The 21,844-nt window shown below is 36.0% G+C and overlaps 1 protein-coding gene and 1 non-coding gene across 2 annotated transcripts in view; one reads left to right on the forward strand and one right to left on the reverse strand.

Annotated features, from left to right (window-relative positions):
• The window catches only part of SPINK5 (serine peptidase inhibitor, Kazal type 5), a 128,162-nt gene continuing 106,318 nt past the window's right edge, over positions 1 to 21,844 (reverse strand). The window contains exons 25-38 of the mRNA XM_023525347.1: positions 20,757 to 20,911; positions 20,420 to 20,528; positions 18,824 to 18,951; positions 17,687 to 17,753; positions 16,667 to 16,794; positions 16,434 to 16,512; positions 15,191 to 15,321; positions 14,335 to 14,407; positions 13,536 to 13,625; positions 13,299 to 13,426; positions 12,174 to 12,273; positions 7,178 to 7,308; positions 4,658 to 4,748; positions 1 to 1,385 (exon numbers count right to left, since the gene is read on the reverse strand). Of these exons, the coding sequence (XP_023381115.1) occupies positions 1,377 to 1,385; positions 4,658 to 4,748; positions 7,178 to 7,308; positions 12,174 to 12,273; positions 13,299 to 13,426; positions 13,536 to 13,625; positions 14,335 to 14,407; positions 15,191 to 15,321; positions 16,434 to 16,512; positions 16,667 to 16,794; positions 17,687 to 17,753; positions 18,824 to 18,951; positions 20,420 to 20,528; positions 20,757 to 20,911 (1,419 nt within the window). The 3' untranslated portion in view covers positions 1 to 1,376. The remainder of the gene's footprint in view (positions 1,386 to 4,657; positions 4,749 to 7,177; positions 7,309 to 12,173; positions 12,274 to 13,298; positions 13,427 to 13,535; positions 13,626 to 14,334; positions 14,408 to 15,190; positions 15,322 to 16,433; positions 16,513 to 16,666; positions 16,795 to 17,686; positions 17,754 to 18,823; positions 18,952 to 20,419; positions 20,529 to 20,756; positions 20,912 to 21,844) is intronic.
• Positions 2,454 to 2,572, forward strand: LOC111733338. The gene has a single exon (XR_002777949.1). It is a non-coding gene; the product is annotated as a 5S ribosomal RNA (ribosomal RNA).

Below are 21,844 nucleotides of genomic sequence, written 5' to 3' on the forward strand. Positions count from 1 at the left end.
AAAGCGTAAGAACCAATTTATTTTTACTCAGTTACAAAGGACAAAGATTACTAAATCCAACTATTACTAAATTGGCCTAGTGACAATTTATTTAAAACAAAAAGGGCAGTGGGAAAAGATGCAAAATTAACTTCCCAAATCCAAGTAGGCCTGCCCTTCCGGGCACAGTTCTTCTGTAGCTGAGAACTTGAACCGTGATGGATTCTCCATAGGCTTTCTTCCGCTAGAGTCTGTTCAGCACCCGACCAGATGCTGAAAGTGAACAACATATCTTGGCACTGTCACGGGACACCAGGAGCAAGATTCTGAGCATGACAGAGTTATCGGTTGTTTCATCCCACCCTTACTGTCTAATTTAGTAGCCTCTAGCCACATATGGTTACTGAGCACTTAAAATGTGGCTGGTTCAAAATGAGCTGCACTATAAGTATAAAAAACATACCAATGTCAAAGATTTAGTAAAAAAAAAAAGTTTGTATTGATTATACTTTGAAATAATATTTTTAATATGTTGGGTTAATTAAAAATATTATTAAAATTAATTTTACTCATTTCTTTTGTAGCTACTAGAAAATTTGAAATTACATATGTGACTCGTCTTATATTGCTATTGGACAGGGCTGCTCTAGGGACTTACACAGACATTGGGAACTCTCATTTCCTTAGTCTTCTCCCAGACTATGGGACTAAGGCCCTGACACAGGACATTGTCAAGAGGCAATATGAATGGATATGTGAAATTACTGGTTTGTGTCATGGGATGGGGCCTATGGAACTGAGACATAGTTTTGCTATTCATGGAAACAGAGACACTGGATAGAGTTGCTGGTAAAGGTGACAGATAGTGAAGGTGAGGTTGAGTCATAGCTGATTGGCTTTACATAGCTCTTGGCTACCTAGGAGCCCATATCTCCCTACTTCAGTTCCCAACTATGATGGCAACTTGAATCTGAAAAAAGGGAGCATTTTCTGTCCACCACTGGGTTTAGCAAGACAAAAGGGTAGAGTTTATTAAGCTTCTGTACAAAAACAATTTTCTACTAGCCAGGTAGTGGCAAAGAAGTCCCAAAAAGGGTGTTCTGCTGGGTTTTCTTTTATTGAACAAGTAAATGGACAGACAGCGTTGTGATGAGGAGGTCTGCAGAGCACAGACCAGGTAGAGGTGTCTCTGTGCCCTCCAATCACAGAATCTAGGAGGAGAGAGACGGAGAAGACTGAAAGTCAGTGAGTCCATTCCCCCAACAGCTCTCTATTGTTATCGTTTTTACAGCAAATGAGATGAGCCCTGAAGAATTCTTTATATATGCAGATGGTGAAAGTAGGCAATTCAGGATTATGGCATACATTTTCCCTCATGGCTTTCACCAATCCTTGCATTATTTGTCCTAGAAGAGAAGATGGATAAGTTAGATGTAGAAATTCAGAGACATGGTAGAAATGTGGGCTATATATTTATAGCCATATACCATACCATAGTCAAAGAAATCCATAGATTGCTGCATTCTGCCAAAAACTCAGTTCGAAATCACTTTCACATTTTATTCAATTGAGTCAATGAGCATTTATTAAGCAACTACTATGTACCATCTGTTGAGGTAGATACAAAAATGAACTCTGCTCTTGATTACATGTGACCCTCATGGTAATGCAGAGCGATAGGTGTCATTAATATCATTTCACAGAGGAGGAAATTGAGCTTCAGAGAAGGTTAGTGACTTGCCAAGGTCTCACATTTGGTCAGGACTTAAAGCTAATTCCTCCAACACTAATGCTTTTACTCTTATAGTTTGTTTTAGGCCATGAGAATATATTCAGCTATCTTCCTTACCTGACTCATCCAATGCTTGCAAATTCTTTAAATCAACATTTAAACATTAAATCAACATGTACATTTTTAAAAAAGACCTCAGGAAGTTTTCTTCCATATGACTGCACATCGTCAGGCAGCACCACCTGGAGCCCCTGTAGCACTGTCATTCCAAACTCAAATCCCTCTTTCATCTTTCACATCAAAATTAAAATTATGAGCTTTCCTTTGTTTTAAGAGTGACAGGCTAGGTCTTGTTAAATCCTTGAAAATCTTCATCGTTGAACTGAGAATAGTCATTTTATTCATCTCACAAAAACAGTATTGAAATTTTCCTTAATATAGGAATTGTCTTCTAAAGTAGCTAATCTTTATTTAATTGAGATAATGCCTTCTCTCAAGCTCCTGGTTAACAGAATCTCCTGACAAGTAAGGGATGATGGCTGAGCATAAGAAATAAAGTTAGAAGATCTAAATTGGACCCCAGATATAATACTGAATAACTCTGATAAATTGCAAGATTTCTCTCAGGCTGACTTTTTTTTTTTTTTTTTGAAAACTAGAAAAGATAATGACCCCTGCCTTAATCACGGGACTATTGTGAGGATGCAAAAGCAAAAAAATGAACACATAAAACTCTAAACGGGTCTACAGCCATGCCACCCTGAACAAGCCTGATCTCGTCTGATCTCAGAAGCTAAGCACGGTCGGGCCTGGTTAGTTCTTGGATGGGAGACCACCTAGGAAAACCAGGTGCTGTAGGCCTAAAAAATAAAAAACAAGGGATTGTAAGCTGACAAGGTCCTTGCAATCTGTGAGGTCAACCAAGGGTTGCCTCACCTAAAGAAAAGAAAAAAAGTAAAAAAGAACTCTAAATGGTTACATTAATCTTAGCAGTTATTGTATAATAGAAAGTAATCCTGAGCAAGAAAAAGTATGGGTTCCAGTATCCTCGATCTTTTTTTCCAGGAAAGTTGTGATGGCCTGGCCCTTTACTCTATTCTTGGGATTCCTGACTCTACAGAATCTTCTGTTGAGAAACAATGTTCAGGCAATAGGTTCGGACCTCCAGGATATGCATAAGTAAGAGTGAGCAGAGAAATGCCAAGCCATGACCCACCTGTACCACCTCAGTGTATCTAAAATGGCATCACTGAATCATACAGAGGGAACTGGAACCATGCCCTGGACTTCTTTTGTTCTAATGACTTGTTCCATTGGGCAACATCATAAATAATTCCTATCATTAATAATGCTTATTATGTAACTCTAGAAGAAAACACCCAAAAATGAAAAGAAGAAACTCCCTCAGAAACTTTTTGTGCTTAGTCCTGGCAAGATTCTTCGTTATTTGAATAGACACGTCTTATCAGTATTATCCTATAGCGACTTCCTCATAAAGCAGTTTTTGTCAAGTTGTCTGCATGAGATTGCAGCAAGGTGTGCTTTAAGGTGTGGTCTACAGGACTTGTATAAAGATTATTTTTACCTTCCTGTTCTGAGATAGATGTGACCAGATCTGTTTGTGAGATGGGGGGGCAGTATATTCTATTAATAAATAAGGGTCAAACCACTTAGAGTTTATAGGTAATAAAACAGCAAATACCATAGGAAGACTATAGCAGAAGTTCAAACCCTCTTTATGGATGTTTAAAGCAAGACCCAGAGTAGATAGATGGTCTCCTGATTTCATCCCAGTCCTGCAGCTTCTCTATCTGCCTCCCAGCTGCTAGTGTGAAACCAGAAATACCTAATTTATAGCTCTTGTTATTCCAGTTTCCCATATCAAGGCTTACGAAGTAGCTCTTTTGAATATGGTCTCATCTAGTGTTGCTTAAGATCCTCAGATCCAGTAAAATAGTTTCCAATTCTATTATTGCCAGAGCTTTTTGTGGCAGTGGATAAGAATAAATAATTATTAAATATAATCTATTTATATAATTTAATAATTAAGTATAATTTATTAAATATAACTTACTAAAACATTGTTTGCTTTAGTCAAATAAAAATATTTTTATAAAAATATATTTTTATTTAACTAAATACAAAATAAATTTATTAAAATTGTTAAAAATAAATAAGCACTGTGCCAGGGTCTGTTTCTCTAAGTTTGTACTTTGGTCTCTTAAGCATAATAATAATAGCGATGGTGAAAATAAATGCCATTAATTTTTAGACACTGCCAAATGCTTAAATGTCAATCTTTATTGAATATTTTTAATAACTCAGTGAGACCTTTAGATAGTTATGTGATTTGCCAAAGGTCTCATATATGAAGAACGTCAAAAACTGGAATTTGAACTCATATTTATCTGATAACAAAAATCTTTCCCTTATTTGAAAATTCCCAGTTTTTTCCCCATGTTACATATCATCTTGCTAGAGAAGAGATTCTTCAAATGCGATCAGCAGGGAGAATGTCAAACTCAGTAATGTGTGTTAAAACATCCTTGTAGGAATTTAAATTAAAAGGTCAATTTTTCATTTTGGGAGACAGTTTAATACAATGTGAAATTGTTATGCTAGGGACATTGCTACTAAACAATGTATTAATAATTTCAGTAAACAGTAATGATCTCAATGTATTAATGATCTCAGTAAACAGTAATGATCTCAGTAAAAATTAAAACAGTAAATATTTTAAACATTTTAAAATATTAACTACTATATCATTCTTCCACATATTTCAGCAATTACTTAATTATCTTCACAAAAGAAGATGTGACCAATTCTGAGGGGACCTGGCCTAGTGTCACTTCCCTGTCAGAGAAATGCCCATCACCAGTACAAGAGATCAGGAGTAGAACCACCTGGTTCTAACACTGTAACCATGGATGCTAATGTACTTACAGACGCTGGCACGCTGAGAGGGGTTGTTGCCGGGGTGCTAGTCTCCTCACACCTCCCTTCGCTGCGTATGCGTGTATTACTTTGGCGTATTCTGAAACAGAACAGAGTAAGTTTCAAAGATGAGGGAATCCCAAGGATCTATTTGGGTGACATATGAGCATCAAATCAGCATTGAAATTAGAGGTGGGGCCTAGGATCTGCATTCAACTTTTTTTTTTTTCCCCAGTAGGCATCATCCAGGTTTAGTCTCCCTCTTCTGATTTAGCTCCAGATTTGTTTACCAGCCCTGGATCTATTCTGTCACATTCCATTCACCTGTATACTCATAGAATTGTTGAATGTTGGAAATAAACTCAGAGGTCATCTAGTCCAAAAGCCATTATTTAACAGATGGAGAAACTGGATCCCAGAGAGAAACGTGACTTTACTGAGTACCTATAATGTGACTTGAAGGTTATAAAATATATTTTATATAAATATATTAAAACATAAAATATAGAGAATATAGATTCCATATAAAATGTTTTATAAAAAATAAGACATAATCATATAGTCTGAATTTTATAATAGAAAATATCTTAAAGCATATGAATTTTAATGCCTCTCGCTTAAGGAATACTATATGTCAAATGTCTACTTATTTGCCTCCGGTGATGGGAAATTCTCTAATGAGGCTGTTCATTTTGTCTTTGGGCATTGCTCAAGGTGAACTTGCTCCTCTGTAGCTTCCTCTATGACAATGGAAACCAATACCATTTCCGTTTGCCCACGGTAGCTTGAATCTTCTCTTCATAATAGGTACCCCCATTTCCTTCAATTAGACAATCCATCCTGAGACCCGTTTTACTAATATTTTCACCACGGAATTTCTGACTCTAAAGTTCCCGTGAAGCAGAGATTCACTTGTTATTGGTTTATACAGTTTTGTAGAACACCTGAAGAATATTGCATGAATAATTAGGTCCTGACATTTTCAATAAGAAGAAGATGAAAGATTTCTGGGCTGAAGATAAGGCATATATATTAACAAATTCCTGAATGGTTGTACTCATGCCTTAAACAGGAATTTCTTAATTCTTAAAACTGTAAGATCCATGGATGAACTTCAAGAGATTTTTGTGCCCACAGACATTATGTATACAAATTGATATCACATCATGTTCTTTTCTGGAAAGAGATAACTTTCTTCAGTTATCAAAAGATAACTTTCTTCCTATTATCAAAGGAATCTTTGACCCCAATTTTTTAAGGAACTACTGCCTTGGACATAACAGTGTAGTGGAGAGCAAAGAAAACTGTATTATCCTCAAATAAACAAGGTTAAAATTTTGTATGATCTACTTCCCAGCTTTGTGACTTTAAACAAATGACTCGGACTCTTTCAGCCTCAGATTCACCCTCTGTACAGTGATGATAACACTATTTCACAGCAAGTAGTGGGGAATCAGTCAGGGGGTGAATGTGCAAGTGCCTTGCCTACAGATGTGAGAACACATAAAGCATTCATATTCAGATTTTATTTTAAGTACATGAACTGAAGAATGGCTTTTTCTTTTATGAGTTATTTGACTTAAAAAGAAATAAATGTAAATTCAAATATTTTTCCAGGATTGAAAAGCAGGCTATCAGACTCACCCTCACATTCTGGGCCTTGCCTATAGTATCCAAAGAATAGAACATACATGGAGTACGATGTAAGGCTGGGCTGGGGTGAGTGGAAAAGTCAAAATTTGCCACCATGCTCTCATTTAAAGCTAGTTAGATGGAGGCTGGGAAAAGGTGAGGAATGTGAATGGAGGCAGGTGTAAGGCAGCATTTGAGCAGAAAAGCAACGACCAAGCTATAATCAATAATGGAAGTATTAAAACAAGTTCTTTGTGTTTAACTTAAAAATAATAATTCTTCTCAATAACTGTGTGAAGTCAATTGGCTCAGAAATCTGTCTCCACTTCCCCCAATGAAGAAACTAAGTCTCAAAATGATGAAACAATAAGCCCACAGATGCACAGTTAGTAACAAATCTGAGAGTAGGCATCAGGTCTGCCAGTGGCTCCAATATGTTTGCTTTTGCATGACAGCTCTTCCTGCTCCAAGAAGTAGACTTAGGGAGGATGGGAAATCTGTCAATATCAGGCAGTTATGTCATAAGACCCATTAGAGATTATAGGCTGAGCTGACTCTGTACAGCAATGATTCTCAACTTTTTTCTGTTAGACAAAAAATGGACGACATTCACAGTCCCATGAGTAACATGGGCTTATCGAGATGTCTCTAATTGCTGTAACCCCACCATTTTTCCTTTCTCTTCCACTCAGTAAAGAGTATAAACAATTTTATTAAAGGGGTAACCTAAAATCTTCTCTATATAATGATGAAGATCATTCACAAAACTTGAATTTTGAACTGCTATGATTAGTAAACTGGTCGTGGCACACCTCAAATTGCTATCAGTACACTACTGTGGGTCAACAGTGTCATAAATCTCTACCCTGGAAGATATGATGTACTTTGCATACTTACAGGTTTTCATGACAGAGCATGCAGGGATTATTGTATGTCTGGCCATCATCACCACAGACAGGCTGTAAATTCTTTGGGCAAAGGTAGCCCATCTTGGGCAATACTCGGTAGTGTTTGCACATCTCAGAATTCTGAACAGGGGAAACATAAATTTTTTCAATGGCACTCAAGAGGGATGAAATGGGGGAAAAGCCTCATGATTTCTTCCATCACATCTGAATAAATGATTGGTAAAAGAACTGTAACATAGGTCAGGCAAACTCACATATTTATTTCACACCATTATTACCGTAGGTTTAACCTCCTGGATTTGGCTTCTTTTTACTAGGGAAGATAAGTAGCTAAACCAAGAAACAAGGAAGAGCTCAGCAACAAGGACGCAGAAACCTTCCATGATATTGGGCACAGATAAACTGAGGCATGACTGTAGGAAGAAAACTAGAATAGTAATCATGTAACAAACAATATCTTTTTTTTTCCTTAGATGAAGGCATTAGTTATATGCAATCTAGAAAGGAAATACTTAGAGGTAAATACGAATTAACTGGATGGGCTTTTGAGTCCCAGCTCTGTTACTAAACTAGAGAAGTGATTTACTTAACTTTCTGTGCCTTAGCCTCTCATCTGAAAACATAAATACAATGGCTCTTGCCTCATATTGGTGTTTTAAGGGATCAAAGCAGACATTGCAATTAAATGCATGCATAATAACACAGTGTTTGGCACATACTAGGGGCTAAGTATATGTTGTCATATATGTTATATGTTAACGTTTCCCAAGATAAAAAAAAAATTTCATGCAGAAGATGGAACATGTCTATTCTCTGTAATCTTTTAGAAGTGTGAATTCAGTAATCATAGTAACTTTATTAAGAGAAATAGCTTCAAAGGAAAAATAGAGAAATTTAAAAAATAGAATTATAGAAGACTTAAATACAATTATGTCAGGAATTACATTAAATATCAATAAGACTAAGTACTCCAGTTAAAGAATAGAGATTTCGGATTTGGAAAACAAAAAGACTCAACTGTATAATGTTTACAAGAAGTATACTTTAAATATCTTTTTATATTTCAACCATAAGGTTAGAAAATGTATACATACAAACATCAAATAGAAACTAGATATCAATATTAATATCACATAAAGTAAAATTTAGGAAAAGAGGTATTAGTAGAGCTAAAGAAGAGAATTTCTAATGATAAAATAATAGATTCATTAATAAAAATCTTAAACATCCATGTATCTATATTTTCAAAATATGAGGCAAAAATTGACTGACCAAAAGGAGAAACAGGCAAATTTGCAAACATATATGGCAATATTAACATAGTTCTTTCAGTAATTGAAAGCACAGACTTACAGACCTCTACATCCCAAAACTGCAGACTAAACAGTCTTTTGAAGTACACATGAAATTATTACCGAATAGACCTTATCCTTGACCATTAAGCAGCCGTCAATAAATTTCAGAGACTTGAAGTAATAGAAAGTAAGATTTATGATCACAGTGGAATAAATATGACAGTGATAAGGTTTCTATGTATTTAGAGATTAAACGACACACTTCTAAATAACTCATGACTCAAAGTAATCAGAATAGAACATAGAAATGTTTGGAATTGAATGATAATGAAAATGTTAATGATCAAATCACAGCAGCTAAAACAGTGATTTGAGGGGAATTTGTAACTAAGTACATAATTAGAAAGGAAGAAAGCTTTAAAATCAATGATCTAAATTTCTCTCTTAAGAAGCTAGCAAATAATAAGCAAATTAACCTCAAAGAAAATAGAATAAACCAAATAATCAAGAAGAGAAATTTGTAAGATGGAAAACAGAACAAATATTGGTTGTTTGAAAAGAATAATAAATAAACCATTTGCAAAACTGACAAAAAGGCAAGAAATGCACATTACCAATATTAAGTATAACAAGGTGCATCACTATATAAATATAGATATTAAAAGAATAATGTGGAAATGTTATGAATAATTACATGCCGATAAATTTGACAATAGATGAAACAAAGAAATTCCTTGAAAAGCACTTTCCGAAACAGAGAAGAAGTAGAAAATTTAATAGTGTTGAATCTGTTGATATTAATTTCAGAGGCATAAAGAAGTATTTATTTTTTAGTTTGTTCCGATAAATAATTCTAACATCTAAATAAACGGCTATATATTGCGGTGAGTTCCACATCAATAGATATATTGAAGGAGAATTTAGATAAGCATCTTCTATGAATCACTGACAAAGTAGGACTAAACCAGGTATAATTTTAGTATTTTTTAGATATCCGCTGATAAGAGGTTCAAAATTACTAAAATTGAGCATTAAAAAGAAGAAACACAGAATGCTTCTCTTTTTCGTACATAGTACACCAACTTTGATCAAATTGTTTGACTCCACCTTCCAAACAGACCCAGGATCCAATCACTTCTCAAGACCCACCCCCCCCACCACTGCCACCACAGCATAAACTCTCTCCTGTGAATTACTGCTATGGCTAACTAGCTGTCTAGCTTCTGCTCTTTCTTCCCTACAGTGTATTTTCAATACAGCAGGCAGAATTATTCTTTTAAAACATAAATCAGATCACATCACTCCGAGTCTTTTCATTACCTTCGTTCAGAATAATTATCAACATCTTAAAAATGGTCTACGAAACCCAACATAACATGGCTTCGTGTTACTTCTATGACTTCCTCCGCTGTAGTTCTCTTGAGGTCATTCTATTCCAACTACACTAGACTCTTTGCTGTCCTTTGACCTCTTTCTCAAAGCTTTGGTTTCCTCTTCCTGAAATGCTCTCCCCACATTACACATATGGAATCAATCATTTAGGCTTTGGCGCAAATGTCACCTTCTCAGAAAGCTCTTTACTACACGGGATACTTAAAATTGTATCCCAACATTTACTATATCATTTTTCTACTTTATTTCCCCCTTGGCATTATATTTTATTTATTCGCATTACCTATTATCTGTTCTTCCAATATAAACTTCATGAGTAGACAGAGTTCTGTCTGTTTTATTTATGGCTACTGTTCTCATACACATAAGTAATGCTTAGAAAATAGTAGATGCTCAATAATATTTGTAGAATAAATAAATGGGTGGTTAAATGGATAACAAAATGGATAATGAATGTGTTTTCCTTCTTTAAGAGAAAGCTCAGCTCAAAACCAGATTGCACTAGGAGGAAGCATGACGAGGCTTCTGGTCTTCTGGTGGTATCTTATTTCTTGACTTAGGTGCTAATATCACAGGTGTGATCACTTTGTGATATTTTATTTAGCTATATACTTAGGATATGTGTACTTTTTCTACATGACTATTATATTCCAGTAATATTTTTTAAATAAAAATATCATTCATAATAGCTAAGATATGGAAACAACTCAAGTGTCTGTCAACAGATAAATGGATAAGAAGATGTGGTATATAAATACCATTCTGTCTTTGTTGCTTCTTTGTAATGCTTTATCTTAGTAATTTTTAATCTGTAGCAGCAGAAACCTGAAAAATACTAGAAACATCCCTGGTTTAGTCCTATCTTTGTTAGTGATTCATAGAAGGTGCTTGCCTAAATTCTCTTTCAGCACCTCTATTGATGTGAAACTCACCACAGTCTAAATACATATATTATATATTTATGTGTAATAAAATATTATTCCTTTAAGAGAAAGAAGAAAATCTTGCCATTTAAGACAACTTAGATGAAACTTGAGGGCATTATGCTGAGTGAAATAAATCAGAAAAAGGAAGACAAATACTGTATGATGTCACTTATAAGTGGAATCAGAAACAGCCAAACTCATTAAAAATAAAGTAGAATAGTGGTTACCAACGGTTGGGATTGAGGAGATGGGGAGATGGCCAAAAAGTAAAAACTTTCAGTTATAAGATAAATAAATTCTGGAATCTAATATACAGCAGGGTGATTATAACTAATAATACTGCATCATATTCTTGAAAGTTACTGAGTAGACCTTAAATGTTTCACCTCAAAAAAAGAAATGGTAATTATCTGAGGTGACAGAGGTGTTAGCTAATGCTATAGTGGTAATCATTTTGCAAAATGTAAATATCAAATCAACACATTGTACGTCTTAAACTTACAGTGTTATACATCATATTGCAATAAAGCTGGGGAAAAAAGAACATATTTTTGTGAACAGTTCTTCTCCATGCTTAGAGATCACTAGTGTAGTGCCTAATTTACTAGAAATATGTAATTACTATATATATTTCACTAGAACAATTCAGGTATTACCCTAATTAAATTGGGGGAAATAATTAGGTAAAATTCATGTTTGATAACTTTCTTTATTCTTGTCTGGGTCATTGACTAGTGCTAAAGTCTCCTTTTTAGGGCCCAGTCTGAGATTTGGTTCTCATATCCCCTTTCCTCCTTTCAGCTCCTGACCTTGGCAAAGCTCTAGAACAGCAAGCCCATTAGGCTCATTTACACTAAGGGACACACTACTGATGGCCATCAGTCTACATTTTAAAGAAAAAGTTTGAACTATTGTTGATTACTGATTGGTGAAATGTCACAAGTGCTCAGCATAGCAGCAGCGCCAGACTATCGAGGAGAGGATTTGGTTTGAGGAGAGGAATGAGAGGAAGCTGGGCGAAGAAAATTTTTGGTGTGCTGAAATCACAGAATTGAGGCTTCTTACCGCTCACCAGACCACCTGTGAGATAAGTCACATTCATTACACACCCACTTTTAAAAATTTCAAATAGGTACGAAATTGGCTTGGAGTGAGACTAACAATCCCAAAGAACATAGAATAATGCATTGGTGAGTAATCCCAGAGATCTCACCAAACGTGAACCTTTTTTTAATCCTCAAAGGACTTGAGACTGTACTGAATCGGCTTTTCCAGACTTTTCAATGGAAATAAGATTTATAGAGGGCTGTGGCAACAGCCCCCACAAAATAAATGAATTAATAAGTAGCTTTTCAGAAAGAATCATTCTTACCAGAGAGGAATTGGGGGGATCTGAGCTGTCTTTCTCTTTGTAATATCTCGTGTGGGGTGTCTTCTCTTGCAGTCTTGCCCTTTCCAAAGCTTCTTTTTGACTAAAGAAAACAAAAAGTAATTTAAAGTTATATCCACAAAGACTATCTCCTATAACTTCTAGTGGGAAGTAAGAAATTCTGAAAAAATATGATGGAACCATAGAGCATTCAATCCATTCAATTGGAGAGCAACCAGGATGACAAGTTAAGAAAAGCACACAGTTGGGAGCTGGTGTAGAGCTCTTGTCACTTAATAGATGAGCCACCTTGGATAAATCGCTTACATTCCTTGCACTCAGATTTTTTAGAATATAAAAAAAGGTAGTATCGATAATTCCTACCTCAAGGAACATACTATGAAGAGCTAGATGAACACTGATGGTGATTATTATTGTATTTAGTGTTTTTCACAATCATCATTGTCATCATCATTATCTATCATGTCCATTGGTCTCAAAATATGGTTGTTCAACAGAATAACGTAGTAATCCTTTCTCACGAATGAATTCCTTAGCCCTGAAGATTGACTTCTAAAAAATCTGTAGTTTTTCTTTCTTATTTCTTTCTTTTCTGTCTTTCTTTTCCTTTCTTTCTTTCTTTCCTTCCTTCCTTCCTTCCTTCCTTCCTTCCTTCCTTCCTTCCTTCCTTCCTTCCTTCCTTCCTCTGTCTTTGTCTCTCTCTCTCTCTCTTCCCCTCCCTCCCTCCCTTCCTCCTTCCTTCCTTCCTTCTTTCTTTTTCCTTTTCTTTTCTTTCTTTCTTTCTTTTTTTTTTTTTTAACAAAAACACTTCTCTGTTGAGTCTGATCTAGTTGTGGAACAAAAATCTGTTATAGTTTCTTGTTAACTATGATCCCAAATGTTGAAAAAAAAATTTTTTTTAAGAGACATGGTTAGAATTTACATCCAAATTTCCTGTCTGCACATTAAGCTTTCTTTCTCCTACATCAAGCCTAAGGGCCTTGAATCTAAAGACTTATTTTAAGGACCCCATGGCTCATGGTCATGAGCACATGTCTATTTAAACAGTAGTTTCTAAAAATGCAGGTCCCCTGCACACTGAAGGGGTAACAGGAACCTCTTACTCACAAGATAGTTCTGCACATGAAGCACTTGTTTTTATAAAACCTTCCGTCAACACCACACACGGGATCATTCTCGCGAGTGCACACAAGCTCGTTATTCCTCACATACTTCCGAAAGTCACTGCACTCGTCCTGGAATATGAGAAAGGGGATGTGAGCATGGCATTTTTCCTTCTTGGCTTGGTGGTTTCCCCAAACTTGGTTTTAGGAGGTTTTCTCTTGGCTTTGAGATCAGACTCACTGCACTTATCCTGGCAATGGTGGCCAAGGAACGCCCAGACTGTCTAAGCTTTCCATCCTTCGCTTCCTTCTGAACCTCTCTGCACTGGTCCTGGAAATGTAGGGAAACACAAAACAACACTTGACAGACCTTTTTGTCTCCCTCACCCTTTCCTTCCATCCTTCCTGTCCCCAGTTTTCCACATGAGCTGCACCCTTGACCAAAGGACATTCTCAAGGTTATCTAACTCTACAAATGTGATTATCACAGTTAAAAGACTGAACGATGGTGTCTTCTTTGCAATCTTGAAAAGCAAATAGAAAAGGCAGCATCACGCATGCGCGCTATTGATTTGTGGATGCTGAGAAAACCAACCATCTGGAGAAAACAAGAAAAAAAAAACATCAAGGAGAGAAGCTAAAGGGGAAGCTTTAGATTAGTTTATATTACTTGAATTGTTAAAAATCAATGTCAGCAAGCTACCCGAAGTCTCATTTCACATTTAGAGCCAGAGACAAGCATGCAGGTGAGCTGGTAAAGAATTTTACCCTCTATTTTTCAATCCACATTTCTCTCAAGAGGAGAGACTTAGGTAATAATTCATACACACTGTAGGAGAATTCTCTACAAAATTGAGAAAAAGATTAAACTTCAAAGCCAGGAAATGAAAATCTTATTAGAACCCAAAGTGATAATATTGGCAAAATCAATTTTCTTTGAGGCAAAAGATTAGCATCTTTATTATCCAAAAATTGGAGAAGAATACACGATCTGAGGATGAAAAGTAAAATAGTTTTCTTCATATCTTTTAAGAAATAACCTTTGCATCTTTTGAAGGCTTGTCATGTGATTTGTCTTCATCATTCGTTTTTCGTTCACTAGCTTCTCGCTCACTGCAGAATTAAAAAAAGATAGGGTAGTTTTTCTAGGGTTATTATTGAAATTTTTTAAACAAAGTATTTCTCGAATTCTAAACTTTAGCAAATTTAACACTATTTTCTCATATCTAAAAAATATCTAAAATAATGCTTTTACTAATGAGTTCTGATTATTGGAATTTTCATAATTTGTGGCAATGTTATCAGCTTTCCTAAATTCAGTTACTATATTGGTATTCAGGATGATATGAATTACTCTTTTCTCTTAGTAGAATCTGTTTACGGCTTTCATATAAAGAATTACTTCAATTCTCCTTTTCATTTTTCTTACTAATTTACAACTAAACTCTCCAGTATTGATTGTTCTTTATACAGTTTAAAGGCTTGAAAGTCTACAAACATTTTTAAAAATATTACCTCCTTGAATCTCTATACATCTGTACTGCGAAATTATCATTCCCTTTACATACATGAAGAACTGAGGCTCTACAAAGTAAAGTGGCCGGTCCCTTGTTACTTAGCTGATAAGCTTTCTCTGAGAGCCAATAATGTGGGCACTATACATTAGCTAACTCACTATCCCAGATGCTCCAGGTATGACTACGCTGTTGCTCATAATCAAAATTACAATTTCTTGTGCAAGTGCTTTGGAAACTTACTATCCTCTTCCAAAATGAGATGCTATTATTATATTTTTAATGTGTGATGCCAAGTGCCTTAAGTTTTAAATTAAAAGGAACTATTTTCTGGCCAACAGACATGACATTATCATATTGATCAATAAATCTCTTCACATACAAGATGCTCTGACACATTGCACACTTGTTGACGTGCATCTTGCCATCTGGACCTCGAACCGGATTATTTTCTTTGGTGCAGATGAGCTTTCCATCTTGACTCACCCTGCCCCGGAATTCATGACACTGATCCTGCCAATGGAAGCAAAATCAGGTGTTAGTCCAACAGTCTGATCTTAAAAACTGAAAACATAATTGGTTGGTAAGATACAAACTCATAAAACTTGAGAGGGGAAAAAAATCGAGAAAAAATAAAATTTTAGAGATGGAATGTGTTTTAAAGGCACTTTATTCAATGTCTGTTCAAGAAGTGAGAATCCTCTCCACAGTGTCCCTCTCAAATAACTGTCTCACCCCAATGGAATTTCACTACCATGTAAGGCAGCCCACACCATTTTTATACAGTTTTCTATTAGGCTGAGCCCCAAACATGTCTTCTTGCAACTGCACCCATCACTCCACACAGATAAAACTGAAATGAACTAAATGATTTTCTTTTGGCAAAATATACTCTAACGTGTAAACTTTTAGCTTTGTTCCTCAATAGCAACAACAATAAAAATTTTAATTAGATCTGCATTATATACCAGGCAATTTGTTTTATGCTCTAATAGATTTCCTTTAGTTGTCACAGAAACACTATAAGGTAAATACACCTTATCCCCATTTTACAGATGTGAAAATTAAGGCCTGGAGAGGTTAAGTAATTGAAGTCAATCTTGAAGTTTTGATCAGAAATCCACTAATGACCAGGCTCTTCTTTTTTTCATTGCTTCTACCTGGCATGTTCTGTGTCATATTCTATGTGTCGATGCTGTAAAGCACCGAACATCATTTGTTAAAGCCCAAAACTGAACACAAGATGGCACTGTAATGCCAAGTCAAAGATTATCATCTAGAGCCCCGAGGTTTTGATACTTGCTTTCTTGTTTGTAATTTCGGTATCCATTTGCTTGGTCATTTTTTGTTTGTTTTAAAACTTCAGAAAAGAAATTCACTTGATAACAACTATAATTTGACAAATGTCACTGGTCTTACAAATGTGTGGTAATTGCATCAGGGTTGCCCTTAGGGCATTGATTAGCATGCTATTTCTTCGCAAGATCTGGCCATGTCTTTCTTGTTTACCATTGTATCCACAATGACTACGACAGAGTAGGCATTTTGTAAAATATTTGTTGGATAAATTAATCATACAACCGACGATCCAAATTTAAGTATTAGTATATTTAACATATACTGACCTGTTTTTCTTTGTTCTTTTCCCCTGTATTTCTCACACTATTCTCCTCTTTCTTTTTTCTTTCAGCTGCTTCCCTTTCCCTGGAATAAAAAACAGAAATATTTCAACCAAAGTGAACAAACACCTCATCAATTACTAGATCTGCTTTAAAAAATGTCATTTTCTCAAACCGATGAGAAATGATTATTATACTTTAAGATACACAGTTAAAGGCCATTTTTGGAAAATACTCACAGTTTTTCCTTACACATCGCACACTTATTGCCATGTGTCTTGCCATCTGGACCACGGACAGGGTCACTTTCTCGGGTGCAAATAAGTTGTCCATTTTTCATTTGGCCTCTAAACTCATCACACATATCCTGAAAAGAAGGAAAGATTACATCGGAAGTGGCTGTTTTCTCACAGTATTTAATTAGGCTTGAAAATTTGAAGATTTTTGACTCAAGAGTCAGGCAGCCACTTAACCTTGTTGTGGGAAGCAGTATAATGGCCCATAAAGACTTCCAAAACCCACCTCCTGGAACCTGTAAATATGGTGGCTTACACAGCCAGGAGGACTTAAGATCACAGATGGAATCAGCTGACCAACCTCAAAACGGAGAGATGATTCTGGATTATCTGAGTGGGCCCAATGTGATTGCATAGGTTCTTATGAGTGAACAAGGGGGTTAGGAGAGTCAGTGTCCCAGTGATGCAGCATGAAAAAGATTCAATTGGCAATTACTCGTTTTAGATGGCCATAAGCGCCAAGCGCAGGCAGCCTCCAGAAGTTAGAATGGGCAAAGGAACAGCTCCAGCTGTCACAAAGCAAAGCCTCCACAAAGAAATGCAGCCCTGCTGACACCTTGGTTTTAACAAAGTGAGACCTATTTAGGATTCTGAACTCTAGATATGTATGATCATAAATTCGTGTAGTTTTAAGCCACTGTTGGTAGTAACTTGTTATACAGCTGAACCTCATTTTCTCCAGCTATAAAATAAGATTTAAAAAATGTATTTGACCAGGCCGTTTAGAGAATTAAATAAACTACTATTTATAAAAGTGCTTTGTAAAGTGTCAGACTGAAAGATCTCCATTGGGCAATAAATTTCCACACTGAACAAGTTACCAGAGGTTTTTACTTTAACTATGGCTTCTGATCTAAGGGCAAGATCTTGGTTGGCACCACTGGCACCCTCTTTCCATATTTTTGATAGCCAAGTGTTGACTTACAGAAGACCACTCTTATCAAAATCTAGTTAATGACTCACCTTTCCTAATGCTGATTCAGTTCCATTGGATTTATAGCCAGAATACTTATTTGCTCCATCTCTTTCCCTGCAAGAGAAAAGAGTCAAAAGTCATCTTGTTAACATGTACTCAGGTTTCAAGTGAGCCTTAGTGCTGATGTATCCTAAACCAGTTACTCCACAGAGAATATCTCTGTGTATCCCCATGATGGACAGTCAGCTTGGTTATTAAGAGGCTCCCTCATCACAAGAAGATTAGATTAACTCAAGTAATTTCAAAGTCTCCTTTATTTGTGTCCAAATGTATCTTTCTATAACGTCCAACCTTTAGTCTTATTTCACATTCTCAGGAAATAGCCTGTGGAATCCATTACCTCTTCCTGATATTAATCCTTCAGGTGTTTTAAGGCAATTTTCAGGTCTTCGAGTCCAGCTTTCTCAGTTCTTTTGCCTTTTCATTATAAGTTGTGGTTTTTAATTCCCCACCAACTCACCATTCTAGTTCCTTGATATGTAGTTCAACCCAATATAATATTATTTCTTAAAGTATGGAGCCTCAAATAGAAAGAAGACAAGTTATCTAGAGAGTATCTTAGGATTATATCTGTTTTTTAAACTTCTTACTGTTCAGATAAATTTTTTAGTGCCAGTGGTCTCTAAGTCTTCATGTGCATTAAGAATCACCTGTGCAATTTTTAAAATTCTGATTTACTGACCATCCTGGGAGTTTTATTGACAAGATCTAATAGTGACTCACTCAATAACTTGAGTTATCACAAGCAAGCCAGGTGATTCTGATAGAAGGAACACACCCTGGATTGCGCAATAAATGTGCTCCATACACATGAACTATGCTGGTCAACTCTTCCAAATGACCATCACGAATGCTCCCTAGGATATAGGCATGATTGTCTATGATGAAGGCACTTATAAGTCACAGAATTATGATAGAAAATAGAGTAAAAATTAGCCATTGATTAACTGCTCTTGCTAGGGTTCACTGTCCTTTAGGAAAAATAAGAGAAAGAGGTAATATTTTAAAATTAACAAAAAATAATAATTTTCATAAAGGGAGCCCTAAGCAAATGAGAAAGAGCCATTCAGTCAGGAGGAGTATGTGGCTATCTTTTAGACACGTCTGTTGAGAGAAGTACTTACAGTTTCTCTTTACACATGGTACACTTATTAATGTACGATTTGCCACCAGCGTCACGTACAGGATCATTCTCCCGGGTACAGCTGAGTTTTCCATTTTGCATTTTTTCCCGAAACTCAGAACATTGGTCCTGAAAAGGGAGAAGAGAGCAGGCCTTCTGAATTACTTGGTCTGTCGTATTGTTATTAAGTGTGTTAAACCATTTGAGTATGAAAAATTCTTGTCTACCTCCTTTAAGAGAAGGAATATAACATGGAGAGAGGGGCTGGAGTTATTCTTATTCTAAGAGGTCAGCTGTCATGGCTAATCAGGTTGCTTTAAAGGTTCTCTACAGGGAAATAATGAAGCTGGCTGGGATTTAATAGCATAAATCAAGGGTCCATAAAGTGAAGGCTAAAAGACTAATCTGTTCCACTGCCTGTTCTTACATATAAAATTCTCTATATAAAACTTGAAATGTACCCTCATTCATTCATTTACTCACTCATTCATTCATTTAGATATTATGATGGCCGTATTCTCACAATGATGGCAGAACTGAATAGTTGCAGCGGAGACCATACAATCCACAATGCCTAAAATATCTGCTATCTGACCTTTTATAAAAATAAATAAATAAATAAATAAATAAATAAATAAATAAATAAATAAATAAATAAATAAATAAAAATTTTAAAAAATACTGACTTCTGTTGTAGGTAGAAGAGAGAAATAAATGCTAGGAGAAAGCATAAAGTTATGTGAAATGCCAAGGAAGACAGGCTTGAACAAATTATGGAGAAGACAGGCAAGGGGTCTCACTTGAGAGTGAGAATTCAGTCTCCTAAAGGAGAAAAGATCGAAAGACAGGCCAGAATTTATCAAAGGCAAATATCGCGCCTGTGTCAGAGCTGGAAGCAAACAGATGGTTTTGATATCCCAAGGTTAAGAGAAGAGAAATAAGGTGCCTGTAATCCTATGAAATTGTGTTCACATGCTCAAGAAGTGGGCTTACATGAACATTGTCATGCTGACACTTAAAAATAGCTACGGAGATGTGCTAAACACTTGCCTAGAATTATTTTATTTTATCCCTATGAGAACGCTGCTAAATAAAGGACATGAGTTCAGCGAAGTAACTTATTTAATGCTTCACAAGTCCTAAGTGTCAGGGGCAGAACAGTACCCTAAACTGACTCCGAAACCTTGGATCAACAGAAAATAGAGTTCAAAAAAGTGGCTTAATTCAGGGGAAGAGGAATAATAAACGAAAATGGACACGTGATGCTGAAGTGGAGCATTTATACTAATTAATCTTCTATGATCGATTATGGACACGGGAGGTAGACTGTATGATGAGGAGTCGAGGTTCTTGTCAGGAGACTGGGATAAGGTCATTGTGTTAGTTATTTCCAGGTTTAAAAATGTCAAAGTGAGCTCTAGAGACATTAAAAATTGCTGAGACATTACCCTATAGTCCTAAGGGAATCCTCTCTTCTTCCAAGGACACTTTCAAACCCAGCACTGCATACATCCACCTTTTACCACAGGCTACGCCATGGTCCCCTTGTCAGTAAGTTGAGCCCACAATGGTTATAGAAATTAGAGGTTGCTCTCACCTGAGCCTTCTCTCCTCCGCCACCTCCTCCACCACCATTGGAGTCATGCCCTGCAGCATTTCTCTGATTTTCCTCGTCTTTTCTCTTTCTATCTTCATCTTCTTTCTGGCTGAAAATTAGAAAGTGGGAGGTAGGGAATACTAGATTACAGAGAGTGGAATGTATTTCTATGAGTTTCTCATCATTTGACATAAGTAGAACTCATGGTATAGAACTCACCAGTGCTTACTGAACATCTACTATGTTGCAAGTCCTCTTTGAAAATAAAAAGATGAATTATGTGGAGACTTTATGCCTGGCAGAGCCCTCAATGCAGTACAAGGAAATCGATATTTACGTAACCACAAGCAAGACTAGGAGAGCAATTAATTTGCGTTTCATAAATGCTCTCTGTGAATCCCCAGCTCGATTTCTCTCAAATACCTCATATTCAAGAGATCTCAAAATGAATATCTTCTCTACCAAATGTGCTCTTCCTCTTGGATTCTCTGCCTTTAACGAGGAACAAAACATCAGAGAGACCTCTAACTGCTCCGTCCCTTTCAGCTCATAGCCGTCGCCACGTAACATTGATTTCACCTTCACGTATCCTCCTTGTTGATTCACTCGCCTTCTATCCTATTTCCCTAGCTCCAGTTACTTCTCGCTGGGTCATTATAAACTCCAACCACCACCAGTAGCATTCTGAATTTTAGTCCTTTCCTTCTCTTTTTCTCCTTTTTACTGCTGACATATGAATCCTAAAAGATTATATTTATACCACTTCTCTCACCTAAAAAAATTTTAGCAGCTTCTCACTACCTATAGCATCGACTTCAAAATCCTTGATCTGGCATTCTAAGCTGGTGAACTGGCTAAGTTCTAATTCAACTAAATGGCTTGTGCTTTACTATACATACTACAGTTTTCTTAATCGTAGATCTTTACTTACACTCTTCCCCTTTACCTCTCATTCCTGCCAGCACTGTCCACGTGTTATCCAAACTATAAGGTCCAGTTCTATTCCTCCATAAAACTTTCTATTAATTCTCCCTTCCTGGAAGTATCATAACACATTGTATATATAATTTTTCATTTATTAATCTCCCCTTTGTATTATATTAACTAATGTCCATGTCTAATTTCTAGTGAACTGTATGATTCCTAGGAAGACTGTTTCATTCATCTTTGTATAATCATTGAACACATTATACATTGTAGATGTTCAGTAAATGACTGTTGAATGACAGATATTTTAGGTGTACTTCCGAACGCTGTATAAAGAGCTATTTTTCATTTCCTGAAAATGTGGTATTTTCAAAAATGTAGGAAGAGGAGTTAGAATGCTGTTAAAATCTGTGTTTCCTTCCCAATGGGAATTACTGAAATAATCTAGAGAAGGGATTGAACTGCCAGCAAAGGACTTAGAATTTTATCAAGAAAGAT

The sequence above is a fragment of the Pteropus vampyrus genome, unplaced genomic scaffold (genome assembly GCF_000151845.1).
Source record: "Pteropus vampyrus isolate Shadow unplaced genomic scaffold, Pvam_2.0 Scaffold552, whole genome shotgun sequence".
Classification (NCBI taxonomy): Eukaryota; Metazoa; Chordata; class Mammalia; order Chiroptera; family Pteropodidae; genus Pteropus; species Pteropus vampyrus.